At 38.9% G+C, this 16,595-nt stretch overlaps 1 protein-coding gene across 2 annotated transcripts in view; it reads right to left on the bottom strand.

Moving 5' to 3' along the window:
* Positions 1 to 16,595, bottom strand: part of LOC127412386 (ADP-ribose glycohydrolase MACROD1-like) — an 817,662-nt gene that overhangs the window by 199,873 nt on the left and 601,194 nt on the right. For both annotated transcript variants that reach the window (XM_051648695.1, XM_051648696.1), the window contains exon 8: positions 16,412 to 16,485. In XM_051648695.1, coding sequence (XP_051504655.1) covers positions 16,412 to 16,485 — 74 coding nt within the window. The remainder of the gene's footprint in view (positions 1 to 16,411; positions 16,486 to 16,595) is intronic.

Here is a 16,595-nt window from a genome sequence, read left to right on the forward strand (position 1 = left end):
TAAGTTAGATTCTATTTGCACAACAGTGCACATAGAAGCAGATACTATTAGCACTCCTAATGAAATACTAACATACATTATCACTGCATTGTGTTTATTTAGAGTCCCAGAGACACCAACCCTACCCCTCAACCTAACCCTAACCTTAAAAAAATGGCTTTATGGTGCTAGACATACATGCATGAGTGCTGCTGTGTTGAGATCTTTTAACCAGATGAATATTCCCTGTAATTATATACTTTCACTATAAAAACTTCTAACATAAATAGTAATATGACTGAGTGCAACATTAAATTACAATTAATAGAAAGAAAGAAAGAAAGAAAGAAAGAGCTGATGCATTCACTAATTTTTACTTAATCTCCTGTCAGTCAAGATATGCAACAGATCGTCAATAGTAAGAACCCCTCATGAAGGACAAAAAATGCTGATGATGGTCTTTTCATTTTGAGGCCAGAGGTTTACGGCTTAATCCATTAATACAAGCAACAATGAGAGAGGCAAAAAAAAGTGGCCATTACATTTTTTTATAATCTTCCATTTCTGCAAGCCACAGATAGCAGGCATAATTAATCCCTATGATAAACCGCTTACAGATGAGGATGTCTTCACTTTATTTTGGAGGACGTGGGCTATCTCTGTTGTTTCTGCAATACGTTTTCCCTGAGCTGTGGGTCAGTGGGCCTGTTTTTTTGCAGGATCGGAAATTTCAAAGGTGGTGTTCTGTGTGTATAAGTGATGAAATCATTGAAGGTGGTCTTTATTTTTCAGGTGTCTATAAGACTGCTCATGTGAGTTGAAGTGAAAATAATGTAAATAAAATGTATCCTGTATGCCTTAGACAATCCTAACTTGCAGTACTTTTAGTGATTCAAAGCTCTATCCCAAATGATCAATTCGGCTGATCTTAAGGGTGCTACTGTAGATTTTCTTTTTTTCGACACACAATAATTGACAATCAATCAAGTATAAGAGAATATCACAAAAGTTAATTTAATATCTATTTCTTTAATCTAGAGAGATAAGGGTCAGATAACCACTCATTTAATGGCAACATTCTTCTCGTGTATTTAGATGAAACTAAACCAGGCATGGAAATGAACAGGAAAATGTATAGTTTTAAATAAACTTTTATTTTCACAAGTTCAGATGCGTCATCAAAATTGATTTTCATGTGAGCTTTTTATCGAGGGCATATTGACACTAACCTTGGACTTTCATTTGATCCGGTGCTTAATTATAACCCTCACTGGCTGTGTTTACGCTCTGTTCAAACATTATTTCTTTCATTTAGTGCTGTTATCTAAGAGTAAGGAAAAAAGGTCACACATTTCCAGATTTCATAACATAATTATTGTGAAAAGTGTGCATTTAGACATAAAAACAACACACACAATGACAAGGTAATTACACTGTTTTGTGTAATGTAAGGCTGTCAAACACACTGCATTAGAGACAGAAGGATAATTAAAGTAAAAAATGAGACTGCGAGATTAGAAAAAATGGCATAGATACAGTGCTCTTCTCTTGAAGATTGTAATGTAGCATAAACAATCAACACGTCTTAACGATTGAATTCCATCCTCTGCATCTTTACATTTAGTGTATTCTATTATCTTGACGGATCAACATTGTAATTAGCATCGTAATAGTCTTGGGTAGGTGTCACGTTCATGTGTTTTGTTCTTGTTTTCATGTCTTTTATTTTCAAGTTTAGTTCCTGTTCAGGTCATGTGGTGTCATGTCATGTGATTTCCTGTTCCCTCATGTGATCTTGTTATGTGTTTCCCCTGTTCATGTGTCTTGTTTTCATTGGTTCATTGATTGATTACTTTGTTATTAGTCTTGTCTTTTCATTGGTTAAAGTTCATTTAGTCTTGTTTTCTTGTTTATAGTTTAGTCGTGTGATTGGTTGTCTTGTTTACTTGTTAACCATGTCCTTGTATTTAAGCCCTCATGTTTGCCATTGTCTGGTATCAGGTATTGTGACTGCAACATTGTTGTTTTGTTCAAGCCAAGTCTAGTCAATTTTATGCCAAGTTCATAGTCTAGTCATGTCAAGTCAAGTTCATGTTTATGTTTTGTTCAAGTTCATGTTTATGTTTAGTTCACCGTTCACCATAGGGGAGTCGGTTAACGAGCCAGCGCCCATGCCTGCCACGGCCAATGAGCCAATGCCCATGCCTGCCACGGCCAATGAGCCAATGCCCACACCTGACATGGCCAACGAGCTGGAAGCCTCGTCCGTTCCAGAGCCGGCATTGCCAACCTCGTCCATCCCAGAGCCAGCGTTGCCAACTTCGGCCGTCCGGAGGAGGAGGAGGAGGAGGAGAAAGGCTTCTGTTCCCGAGTCTCTGCCCATGTATACGACCACGGAGGTCGTTTCCAAGTCTCTGCCCATGTTCACGACCACGGAGGTCGTTTCCAAGTCTCTGCCCATGTGCACGACAACAGAGGTCGTCTCCAAGTCTCTGCCTATGCCCACGACCACAGATGTCATTCCCGAGTCTCAGTCCATGCCCACGACCACAGAGGTCATTCCCGAGTCTCTGTCTATGGCCACGACCCCAGAGGTCGTTCTCGAGCCTACCACGGCTCTGCCTTCTACGGCTTCGCTCCTCGAGCCTCCCATTGATCCACCTTTCATGACTTTGCTCTACATCATGGCCGCCAAGCCCGAGTTCCACATCATGGCCGCCAAGCCCGAGTTCCACGTCATGGCCACCAAGCCCAAGTTCCACATCATGGTCACTGAGCTTGCGCCACCTTCTGCCCCGGATCCTCAGTGTGCCCCATGCCATGTCACAGCCATGCCAGAGTCAGCTCCAGGCCATGTCACAGCCACACCAGAGTCAGCTCCATGCCATGTCACGCCTCGGCCTGCTCCATGCCCTGTCACAGCCACGACTGAGTCTGCTCCATGCCATGTCACAGCTGCGCCTCAGCCTGCTCCATGCCATGTCACAACAACGCCTGAGCCTGTAACAATAACGCCTCGGTCTGCTTCATGCCATGTCACAGCCAAGTCCAAAACTGCTCCATGCTATGTCATAAGCAAGCCTCTGCTCCACGGTCCAGGCCCGCCTCTGCTCCATGTCTTACCAGGCCACGTTTCAAGATCAGCAGTCTTCCCCATGATTGTGTAGCCTAGTGAACCAAACTGAGAGACCATTTTGAAGGCTCAGGAAACCTTTGCAGGTGTTTTGAGTTGATTAGCTGATTGGCATGTCACCAAATTCTAATTTGTTGAGATAGTGAATTGGTGGATTTTTGTTAAATGTGAGCCAAAATCGTCACAATTAAAAGAACCAAAGACTTAAACTACTTCAGTCTGTGTGCACTGAATTTATTTAATACACGAGTTTCACAATTTGAGTTGAATTACTGAAATAAATGAACTTTTCCATAACATTCTAATTTATTGAGATGCACCTGTATATATATATATATACACTCAGCAAAAAAAGAAAAGTCCCTTTTTTAGGACACTATTTTAAAGATAATTTTGTAACAATCCAAATAACTTTACAGATCTTTATTGTAAAGGGTTTAAACAATGTTTTACATGCTTGTTCAATGAACCATAAACAATTAATGAACATGCACCTGTGGAACGGTAAAGACACTAACAGCTTACAGACGGTAGGCATTTAAGGTCACAGTTATAAAAACTTAGGACACTAAAGAGACCTTTCTACTGACTCTGAAAAACACCAAAAGAAAGATGCTGAGGTTCCCTGCTCATCTGCATGAACGTGCCTTAGGCATGCTGCATGGAGGCACGAGGACTGCAGATGTGGCCAGGGCAATAAATTGCAATGTCCGTACTGTGAGATGCCTCAGAAGAACAGCTAATCATCCTCGCAGTGGCAGACCACATGTAAAAACATCTGCACAGGATCGGTACATCCAAATATCACACCTGCGGGACAGGTACAGTATGGCAACAACAACTGCCAGAGTTACACCAGGAACGCACAATCACTCCATCAGTGCTCAGACTGTCCGCAATATTCTGAGAGAGGCTGGACTGAGGGCTTGTAGGCATGTTGTAAGGCAGGTCCTTACCAGACATCACCAGCAACAACGTCCACCTTCGCTGGACCAGACAGGACTGGCAAAAAGTGCTCTTCACTGATGAGTCGCGGTTTTGTCTCACCAGGGGTGATGGTCGGATTCGCGTTTATCGTCAAAGGAATGAGCGTTACACCGAGGCCTGTACTCTGGAGCGGGATCGACTTGGAGGTGGAGGGTCCATCATAGTCTGGGGCGGTGTGTGTCAGCATCATCGGACTGAGCTTGTTGTCACTGCAGGCAATCTCAACGCTGTGCATTACAGGGAAGACATCCTCCTCCCTCATGTGGTACCCTTCCTGCAGGCTCATCCAGCATGACAATGCCACCAGCCTTGTGGCATTGTTCTGTAATGGCCAGCGAAGAGCCCGGATCTCAATCCCATTGAGCACGTCTGGGACCTGTTGGATTGGAGGGTGAGGGCTAGGGCCATTCACCCCAGAAATGTCTGGGAACTTGCAAGTGCCTTAGTGGAATAGTGGGGTAACATCTCACAGCAATAACTGGCAAATCTGGTGCAGTCCATGAGGAGGAGATGCACTGCAGTACTTAATGCAGCTGGTGGCCACACCAGATACTGACTGTTCCTTTTGATTTTGACCCCCCCTTTGTTCAGGGACACATTATTCCATTTCTGTTTGTCACATGTCTGTGAAACTTGTTCAGTTTATGTCTTAGTTGTTGAATCTTTTTAAGTTCATACAAATATTTATTGCTGAAAATAAAAGCAGTTGAAAGTGAGAGGATGTTTCTTTTTTTGCTGAGCTTATATATATATATATATATATATAAAAGTCCTTAAATAAAAATAAATACATTAGTCTGGCATCAGTACAAAAGCAGTTTTGCATCCTAAAACACTTAAATTAAAATCAAAAGACTCAAAACAGTAAACTTATATTATAAAACATATACTGTAGCTTTGGATATTAAAATCTGATTGGATGAGCCACTTTCAATGTTTTCAGATGAGGTTTTTAAGGTTAATGCCCTATCATGTTTCAAATCAGCAAAACCTACCACCTTACCTTAAACCCAGAGGTGGGTAGTTACGTGCTACATTTACTCCATTACAATTACTTACATTTACTTTTATGACTATATTTTATGGTGTGTACATTTTTAACTCTTACTCAAGTAAATTTCTGATGAAAAAAAAATACTTTTACTTCGTTACAATGGGTAGCCTTCCTGTCGTTACATTACTGGTTTTAATTTAATAAGTGTTGATAAATGCGTAATTTATTGAGATTTTTGACTCTTACGACAGCGAAACTTCACAGCTGCACACTGTCACTCGAGTCGCGTTCAACACTACAGCAGCAAGTGTGCAAAACAAACATTTCTTCACTCCACAAAATGCCTTCATTTTACACCAAGACAATGATATATTTCAAGATTAAAATGGCAGCTCCAACTTAAGAAAACACGGTGAGGTACGTTTTAGAGATTGTGACAATGTGGGCTTGTCTGTGTCATGATGATACTCATTCATTTTCAGCGTGAATCTGTAACTGTGGGCTCTTATGACCTCAGTTTCTTAGTTTACATTTTTATATCAGAGCTGCAGCATATCAGTGCCTTGTAAACATCCGCGTTAAGAGCAAATGTTTTGCCCTGCCTATCGCGATTGTGAGAATTTCTGCACATGCAAGGTTGCTGCGTGCACAGCGTTTGACAGCTGCGGGCGGCTGTGTCTTATGTACAACACGCTTCCAAACACAGAGATAAGGTGCAATTTACCCTTAGTGTACAGAACTAATTATCTAAATTATTTCGACACTGACAATGCTGGACCGACACTGAACTAAATTCACGCAGGATGTAAAAAGCTGTGAAATAACAACAGAAGGCATGGATAAAGCATGATCTTTCTTCAGTGTATAATTAAACATTATATATAACTTGGGACTGTGTGACACTGTTCAAGTTTTCACCATAATAATTACTAGAAAAAGGTTTCCAAACTTCTCTTCTAATTGACAGATTCGTCCAAATCTGAGAAGCATACTTAAAGTGATGGTTCAGCCTTTAATTACTAGTATATCATAATTTCCCCACCCTCATGTTCTTCCAACCCAGTGAAACTTTCTGTAAACTGTGGAACCCAAAATTTAAAATTCTCACATCGTTTACTCACACTCATGCCATCCCAGATGTTTTTTTTTTTTTTTTTTTTTTTTTGCTGAACACAAATATTTTTAGAAGAATATCTCAGCTCTGTTAGTTTATACTAGAATGCAAGTGAATGGGTATCAAAACTTTGAAGCTCAGAAAGCACATAAAGGCAGCATTAAAGGAATTCAAATGACACTGGTTCAATCTATGTTTTCAGAAGGGATATGATAAGTGTGGTTGAGAAACAGATCAATATTTAAATCCTTTTTTATTAATAAATCTCCACTTACACATTCTTCTTCTTGTGTATTGGTGAATCAATTCTTTGTGCATATCGCCACCTACTGGGCAGGGAGGAGAATTAATAGTAAAAAAGGACTTTATATATTATAAAGTTATCTATATTTATCTGTTTCTCATCCACATCTATCATATTGCTTCTGAAAATCACTGGAGTCATATGAATTACTTTTATGCTGCCTCTGTGTGCTTTCTGGAGCGTCAAAGTTTTGGTCACCATTCACTTGCATTGTATGGACCAACAGAGCTGAGATATTCTTCTAAAAATCTTCATTTGTGTTCTGCAGAAGAAAGAAAGTCATACACATCTGGGATGACATGAGGGTGAGAAAATGAGAGCATTTTAATGTTTTGGTGAACTATCCCTTTAATTTGATGCATCGAAGAAAGAAGTCATATGGGTTTGGAACAACATGATGGTGAATGATGACAATTTCCATTATTAACAATAATATTAACAGTAAGTTAAGCTACTGCACGATTTGGTCATATTTGAAAAAGCTTGTAAATTAAGTTGGTTATGTAATCCAAATGTTAAAATCGCCTTACAAGTCAAGCACTACAGTAAAATGTTTAATGTCATAAGAGAACATTTTGTGAGAAACAGTGTCTAATTTAACATATTAACTGATAATCTGCCATTTTACTTGTGATTAGTATAAGAGGGAATAAAAGTAATTGTTGTTTTGGCTCCTGTAGTGTTCATTTCACCAGGAAACTGCTGTGATACATATAATGATCCATGTAAAAACAGTTTTGCAAATTGTAGGTATAGTAACATGTTTCTGTGAAATCATGTAAAATATAGTATCTACCAAGGCATAAACAGTATAACAAAATCTCTACTGGTCGACACATTTCTACAGTACCATGGCACTGTACATACAAACATTCCACCCAGTCCTAGTACCAGTTATTCAAAAAGCCATCTGTTTCCTTTTGTGACAGTGAATAAATAATAAAGGGTTTTGTCAGATAAACTGGTTATGAACTTTTCTATTGAGATAGACAGTTCCATGTCATTAGAGAAGGAAAAAAGTGCTGTATCAGCATTCTGAACTCTGATTAGATGCCTTAAGAGGAAGTGAACAGTATTTAAAGAGTACTCTGGTGGCAGTACCCTGGAGTGACTCCTGCATGGATTTTTTTGGCTACTCCATCATAATGCTCTGTAGGTAATGTGTGTAAATAAGGCTCTCCAAGTCTTCTGGTTGTTTATTCTTGACCTCACCCCAGAAAGTTGCTCAGCTGTTTTAAGACACGCATTCTAAAAGAAAGGCCAGACAGCAACTTCAGAAAGGTCTGCAGCCACTTTGATGGCAGTAGCAGCCTTAAGGAGCTTGGCTGTCTCTATATAATGCAGATAGCATGATGGCAGGTAGGGCGTGGAAACAACTCACAGCTCACACCAACATGAGACATAAAAGTCATCATCCCAGTTCTGTGAGCACTGAGGAGGAGACATTTCCTTGTCTCTCTCACTGACTTCACCTGAACCGGGCCACTGGGCAACTGGTGAACTGTCTGTACTTCTGTATACACTAAGAGTTATAAAGGACATGCAAACTATCAGTAGTTTGGTACAAAATCAATACTTCAATTAAAAAACAAAAATGATTACAGACTTTCTATATTATCGGTTTTAGGCAATTAATCAATCTCTAACTAGGCCTTGCATATTAAAATAATTACTCCTGCCAATTATGTCACAACTATTAATAAATATAATAATAATAAAAAAAAAATATGTATTCACAAGAAAAAGAGAAAAACAATTACTTGAAAAAAAAAAAAAAAAATTGTTACCTGAGAAATAGTTAAAGGCTACATGCCATTATTACTTTTTTAATATTTGTATTTAAAAAATAAATAAATAAATAAATAAAAAATTATATATATATATATATATATATATATATATATATATATATATATATATATATATATATATATATATATATATAAATAAATGCTCTATAGCCATTAAGAGCCTTTAGTGTCACAGAGCATTAAATAGCATTTTATCTTTAAGTGATTAAAAATTTAATCATTTACTCACCCTCATGTTTAAAAAACCATATGTCAAGTGGAAGTTAGGCAGACTGCTTCCCTCAGTCACCATTCACTTTAATTGTATGAACAAAATATGCACTGAAAGTGAGTAAAGAATTTACTTTTTTAAAGAATTATCCCTTTAAAGACACATTATATCTGTCATTAGCTGCATCTTTCTTTTTTATTGCTAAATTTAACTGCACTTCAGCGTCATGATGATTATAGCTCATATTTATATGTTTGTTTGGAATAGCCAAAATGGAAAGCCATTCTGCCCTATTCTCTAGGCAGCATTCTCATGTGTCTTTCTCACTGAAATGACAATAAATGTCTCCCTAATGTCACATAACAGCTTTACCTGCCAAAGTCCCAAGAGAACTTGGGATGATGCTGTATTTACCATTCAGATAGCAAATCGCCCATCACAACAGACATTTGTTTCTATTGCATTTATTACCTGCATCCCTTAAATGACAGATGGCATAAAATAAACATAAAATAAACAAAAATAAAAACTAGTAGGAAATACTATCAAATCCTTAAAAAGCCACAGAGTTTAGAAAGAATGGTGTCGCTTAGTAACGCTTAGTTTCTTTGAGCACGGCACGGATCCCTGGTTCAGTCGAGGTTTTATTAGGAGGGAATCTCCACAATCTGTTTCATGTGTCAGAGCCGCGTGGTGATACGGGGCCGTCTGGACAGGGGTCTGAGACTTTATATTAAACTGTCTACTGGTGGCAAATGGCGAGACAGCAGCCAAATAAAGTGTCACACTGCATTTTTCACCGGCAGATTAAAGCAGTGTAGGTCTGAATTACATCAAATTAGATGTGAAAATGGGATATAAAGCGAACAGATGACTGGAGGTGGCTGATGCAGTGGAAAATCAGCGGCCGTGATTTGAGCGGAGTTTTCAAGCCAGTGGAACAGGCTGGCACAATTACAAGAAGCTTTTTTCTATCTAAGATGGGACTGTTTTCTACCAGTATTGTATGCAGGTAGTCAGTGACATAAAAACAAATATGCAGCAATTGCAATGCACAGGGGTGCTACAAAACTGGCAAAATGTTCAAGAAGGACTCCCACGTCCTGAAACGTTAAGGGGGCACCAATGTTAGTGGGGCACCAAGTTGATATTGCATACACCCCTGTAAATGGGTAGCAGCACCCCTGCCGGCAGTGATGCATTACACTATGAATAAATGTGCATATATTGGAAAGGATTTTTCAAGGAAATATAAAGATGGAAATTAATGGTAATCAAAACCAACAGCCTGCATTAGTGGCAAACCACTTTCATATTTTGAATATTTTGAATATCAGTAAAACGTTTAGACTGAATTTATATTTCTCATGATCTACAGTATATGCTTATGCTTAAATGCTTGAACTTAGTTGTGTAGCCAAATATAAAATGTGCCAATATTTTATTAAAGTATATTGACTAGGACTGGCTATTGAAAAGCAGCCAACAAGTGTCCAGCATAAAGTACATGGGACCTCTTTCAAAACTGTTTAAAAAGCATCTCAGGTGGATACATCATGAAGTTGATTGAGAGAATGCCCAGAGTATGTAGATCTGTAATTTAGACAAAGGCTGACTACTATGAAGAAGCGAAAAATATAAAATAGCTATGTTTTATTTGATTTTTGATCACTACTGTACATCAGCCTCATATTTCAATTTGTGTAATATAGCTTTAATTCTATTATGTGGAAAATATCAATCATAAAGAATAAGTAAGTAACTTTTGACTGGTAGTATAAATTCTTAGTATAAAAAAAGGTAACAAAAGTAACAAAACAGCAAATGTGTTGATAGCTGGCAATAAATGACAGAAGGAGAGAGCTATACAGTTTATCAAATGTCTGAAAACAGGACTGTTACTCTAACTGATTCATTCTGCTTGTTGGGGCACGGCTGCCATAGTCTGTCATAGTCTGATGAGAAAAACATCGAGAAAAGGGGGGTGAAGTGTCGTCCAGAGTTATAAGAGCAGATCAAAGCATGACTTCCTGCTTTGATGCCCTCAGATGTGAGAGATCATGACAGAGCTGGACCCTGCAGTGCAACAGAAGATCTACTTAGGCTGTCTGCTTCTGCTCAGCTTTACCACAATAGAAAGAAACACGCACTGCTTGGTTTTTCAGAATGATTTCACGCAGGACATAAACGCCTTCTGTGGAGCTCTCTGTAAATCTATCAGGGTCATGGGGAGCTGGACCAGAGGATAAACACAGAGCTAGTCAATCGCATATTCCAAGAATAACCTCTGGAGTAAGTGTGACCCTAAAACCAGGACCACTAGCGTCCATCTTTAAAGTAGAGGCGCGTGTACGTATTGTTATGGCTCCTTTTTGAGTTTGCTATCCATCTCTATTTCTCTCTCTCTCACTCAGACTCTCTGTCTGTCTTTCTCTCTCTCCCTATCTATATATTTATCTAACTCATATGAAAGTAAATAACTTTAAACAATTTTTAATAGAACAATTAATTTCTTTATGTAAACTTTTTAAAGCGGAAAACATTGTGTGCACCTTTATATAATGGGAATACCCCACCTTTAGAAAACCAACTTGACTGTTTCATAAATGGAAAGTAAAGCCCAGGCATTTTTGACTAAATTTAATTATACATTCTAAAATGACTTGCATGAATAATAATAATAATAATACTAATAATAATACAAAAATAATCCTTCAAACACACTGTCCTTTCCCCCACCTCCTCGCTCTGCAGGCCTGCCTTAGAAAGTCCCATGTCCATTATTCTTCCCCAATGCGGTATAGTGAACACACACCCTGGCCCGCGAAGGTTAACTTTCAGTCATCAATCACAATTGTCGGCATGTGAGGTGCTGCGGCACGGCTGTACTATGATATATTATACATGTAAGTGGAGGCATCTTAAGGTGGCTAAGAGCCCAGGCCCTAATCTACAAGGCCAAGCTAATGCACATTATTGTGATGTTAACAGTACAGTGCATACATGCACTTAAGTCCACTGATGCTCTTGACAAACTAATGCACCTCTCGCATGCCAAACACATAATGGCATCCTCACTGTTATGGACAGAAATTGTATCAGCACAGCAAATGACCCTTTACAGGGGGATTTCAAGTGTTTATTCTAGGATGCCATTGAGAAAATGAAAAATTGAAAGTCCTTAAAATAAAGTGCTGGTTTCCAGATATAAAACAGATTTTTGACCAGGTTCAATGAAATTTAGTGAACATATTGTAGTAGAATAATGGTCCAGTGCAGTGCAGTGCAGTGCAGTACAGGTTCAATGAAATTTAGTGAACATATTGTAGTAGAATAAAACAGAAAATAATAGAATAGAATAGAATGGAACATAGCAGAATGGTACAGTGCAGAAGAATAGACTACAATAGAATAGAATAGAACACTACACTACAGTAGAACAGAACAGAACAGAATAGAGTGGTCCAGTGCAGTGCAGTACAATAGAATGGAATAGAAAATAATATAATTTTTAAAAGCCTGTGGGTACAAAAAAGTGGTGATTTGAAATGGATCTAGTGACATGTTCAAGCACTCCTATTCTGCACTCATCTTCTCACAGTTTTTCATTGTTCAGGTCCCGGACAGTTTTAGAGCCCCAGTAGAGGTTTTCAGGCCAGACATTCATCCAGCTCATCTCTCTCTTCCTGACTCACTCTAACCGGAGGGGAGTGAGATGAATTTTTAAATATTCTGTGTAAGATCTGAGGGGAGACCTCCATTTTATTCCTATCACAAGATCTCTCGCTTTAACAAGCAGGAGTTTTAACTACCAGCATGAAGTTTAGAGGAGATATGACTCCTGATGGAGAGCTGACTGGGTCTTACAGGAATTTTGCTCACAGAAGCCACATCTACATATAACACAACAATACAATTCTGTATCTTTCTCTGTTAAATAAAATTATGTAGTACAGTACCATAATCTGCATAGCAAAAATCAGTCTACAAATGTATGGTTTGGAAAGGACCATTTGCAGAAGTAGAGCTGTATCCACAAAGTTGTGTTTGTATGTTTTTCTGTGTGAGTGTGCAACTACAGTTACAAGGTTGATTGTAGAACTATGTTATTCAAATTCTTGTTTACATGCTACACCGCATATTCCTTATTAAAGAATGAAGGTGCTCCCTTCACATTACTTCTGTCAATCCTACGGAAGTTTACCTACAGTAATCTTATGGTATCCATTTCCTTTCAAACCTAGAGTATGATGGGGTGTGGCTTTCAGTCTCCTATGGTCAGTCGTTCTAATACTCTGTGTACAAATGTTTGCAGATTCTGAAAATTAAAGCATGTGTTTGCAAACATTGTGAACTCTCAATGCAATACTGTTTATTCCATATATAAGTCTAGGGGTCTACGGATCCTGGTTGAGAAGCACTACCTTAAACAACGGTGCCAATAACTTGCCATACTCACAACAGAAAAATTCATTAAAATCACCAAAACACATATTACAGTTTTAGATTGCTAAATTATTGGGTTATTGCAATTAATTAAAATTTGCTCAGTTTGCAAGTAAGCCAGTTTCACTGCACCGCACTGTGCTTCACTTGTCTATATCTGCTAAGTGGCATTGTATTTATATCTAAATGTGCTCCAACTTGTCATGCATGCTTGATGCAGCATATCTTGTTTTTTGTATAATTGTGCAGAAGCAACATGTCCACATGCTGAAATCAGCATCTCAGTGTATGTTCTAGGAGTAGCCTCCATACTTGCTCTGCAGCAGCAGCAGTGTAGCAAATCTAGTCCACCAAGATTAATATCCTATAAATATGTCATATCCACAATCTTTCAGTCAAACACTTAATCAGCACATCTACCTGTCAACTTCACTAGACATTTGTGCATTCACTCTTTAAACAGCACCATAATTAATTCATCTACAAATATATTTTGATTGAGTTTTATTCACACTTTTATTCACTCTCTGTTTCTTGGTTCATGTTGATGCTTGCAGTGCATACCCATTTAAAACAGCTAACAGACCATGTAAGGACCTTCCTCAAGCTGAACTGCATTCTAATTCAATGCGTGTGAAGGTAACAAGCTGCGTAGATGATCAAGTCAGGCGTGTGGAATTGCTGGGTTTGGGTTTTCACAAGAAATCCTCTCATTTGTAGCTTTTGGTTTAGACTTGCTCTCACAGATATACAACCAGGCAGTTCATTAATGTTTTGCAGCAAGTGCAATTTGAATCCCAAAGTTGTGTATCCTAAGCACAATGTTAACAAGTCTTTTAAAGTGGTTAAATGACCCCCATAGAGACCATTTCAAGGACTGTTTGTTGGTAATGTCAAGAAATATCATTTTTCCATGAACATTTCCTGCTTGTCAGGGACTATTTAGCAGAGACGGGCCACTTCTAATAAAATGAATGGGAGAAATTGGAATGCCCAACAGCAACCAACGGTCAACCCGCTTACAGTTAAAATAGCCAATCACCTTTTAGATACAAAACGTGATCCCAATGAAGAGCCTCATCACCGCTGCCTTTAAACACCAAGTGCGCCTCTCCTCGGGAGGTCTCTACCTGCTGGTGTCTTTATAGGTCCAGGAATGGAGTGGGGAGTGTGCGGTGCGAGTTACAGAAGCCGCACCCCGGAACCCCAGCAGGAGTTGGAGCACGAGTCACGGCCGACGGGCCAGGATGCCGGGCTGCTATTCCCCTCAAGTGCCAAGGCCCAGGGACTGCTCGAGTGAAGCCGCACAGAGTTGTCAGATTTTACTGCTTATTTGAAATATGTTCTTTTATCATAATCTTGACAAGCCATTTTGAAGATTTCGGTCTTTCCCCATCCAAGTAGACAGGAGCTGCATTTTCATGCCACTTGTTTACAAAAATAGCTGCCAAAACTGCCCAAGAACATTCCAAAACGTCCGCCGAATGGACTAACTTAGCTTGAAAAAGAGACTTTGTTTTAATTCGAATTCCGTTGTTTGTTTTTTACATTCTTGAAACGTCCTAACTGGACGTCACTAAGAGGTATAGATAGACAGAGAAAGAGACAAAAATGGCAATTGCAGAGAGCAGTTGCCACTTCACATTTTCCTCCTGGAAGGGCTATGAGCTTTAATTGATTTTTCATCAGGGAAATGGACTGTGGTTCCAACATTTACTCTTCTTCATAAGTATTTGCCATTTAAAATATCTGACCTCCAAACAAGGTGCTCTCCAGGACAAGCGGCATTGAAGGCCCTGTCCAAAATACCACTCTGAGACCTTGTGGTCCTCATCCGAGTCTACATTTTGCTGCATGGGCTGTCAGGTAGTAGTCTGCTGTGGAGTCTGCACCAGTCTTGGTTCAGCAAAAGTGTGCATTGAGGGCACAAAGTTGCAGCAAAGGGGATTTAACTCCAGTCATAGAGGGCCACTGTACACCAAAGTTTATCTCCAACCCTAATCAAACACACCTGAACACACTAATTAAGGTCTCCACGACTACTTCAAAATTACATCCGAGTGTGTTTAATTAGGGTTGGAACTAAACTCTTCAGAACGCTGGGCCTCCAAGACCGGAGTTTAGAACGCAAGTCCACAAGGTAATCCCATGTCAAATCAACCTAATTTTAGAAACTTCTCTAGCATAAATGTTTGATTTTGTTAATACTTTTCTGAAGAAAAATAAACATAAATGATGATAAAAGCCAAAATATTAAATGCCATGGATCACTAGTTAGTGAATTATTGATTATTTTGTAGAGAGGGATCAAAATGACAATTTTCACCAGTTATTTGGAGTAAAGTTACAGGTTAAAAAAAAATAAAACATTTAAAAGGTAACAATGACATTATTTTATACAGAGATAGGTAGATCTATCACTAAAATAAGTTGACTTAATCACCCGTTGTTGCATTAATGCCTAAGATATGACTCCAAAAATCGCTGCAGGTAACACTTTCAGAGTATTGTAGTACAGTGTTTGATCTGTTTCGGTGCAAAAATGCACATACAACAACTGTTAACAGAACCGTAAGTCATGAAAATCACATGGTTCCAGTATTTAAAGAAATGGAACCAGTTTTGGACAAGAACCGGTGATTGGTACCCAACCCTATTAAAGATATCTTAATGTCCTTTAAAATTCTAGTTCAGAACAAACCTTCCTTTTGATATCTTCATATGGGGCTTTCAGTGTGGTTACATGCATACATTGTTAAATTTTATCCATTCTCATTGGTCAAAAACCAAATGTGGGTCACTTGGTCTGAAGCTAGAGTTTCTTGTCCAACAAAACAAAGGTCTGTAGTTTGTTTTTCAGTTCTGTTGAAACTAGAAATGCACCTTTATATTGTATATTCACATGAAAACAACAATGTGAAACAATAATGTCCAAATCATAGGTGAAAATTCAGTTTGACTCCCTCTACTAAATAATGTTGAAATGGGTAAGGATGGGCAATGAGGAGGTGGGAACTGGCTGAGCAGTCAACGAATCTTTTAATGACATAAATCAACTTAAACACACAGACACAGTGGCCGCGTGTCTGTCTGTCTGTTTGTCTGTCTGTCTCTCTCTCTCCCTGTCTCTCTCTCTCTCTCAAACTGGTGCCTCCAACTCGTCTTTATCCCCCTCCCGGCTGATTAGGACAATTCAGCGCTGGGCGTACATCCTCACGGCTCGGCTACGCCTTGCTCCTTGTCAAAAATGTATTACATTGTAAATATTGATCCATTGCATTTAATGTTTTGGTTCTACTCATCATTTATGTATTTTTTTTAACCAATAGAACAATATCAAAAATCAAATTTTGAGCTGAGGACCTCTGGTTGAGTTGACAAGGAAAGACCTCATATTAAGTGCACCATTTTGAAGACAGCAACAGCTCCTACCTCATCTCTGTTGCTCAAAATCCAGTCCCTCACAGTTCTCAGGGCAATTTCTGCTGCCGGCTCATTGGGAAAACCTGTGTAGGGAGAAGAGAAGGATTCTGTTTTGAATTCATGCCACAGAGTAAGCCAAGCATATGTACTCACACTTTAACACTCACGCAAACATCACCATATGGCTGTTTGC

The sequence above is a fragment of the Myxocyprinus asiaticus genome, chromosome 21 (assembly GCF_019703515.2).
Source record: "Myxocyprinus asiaticus isolate MX2 ecotype Aquarium Trade chromosome 21, UBuf_Myxa_2, whole genome shotgun sequence".
NCBI lineage: Eukaryota > Metazoa > Chordata > Actinopteri > Cypriniformes > Catostomidae > Myxocyprinus > Myxocyprinus asiaticus.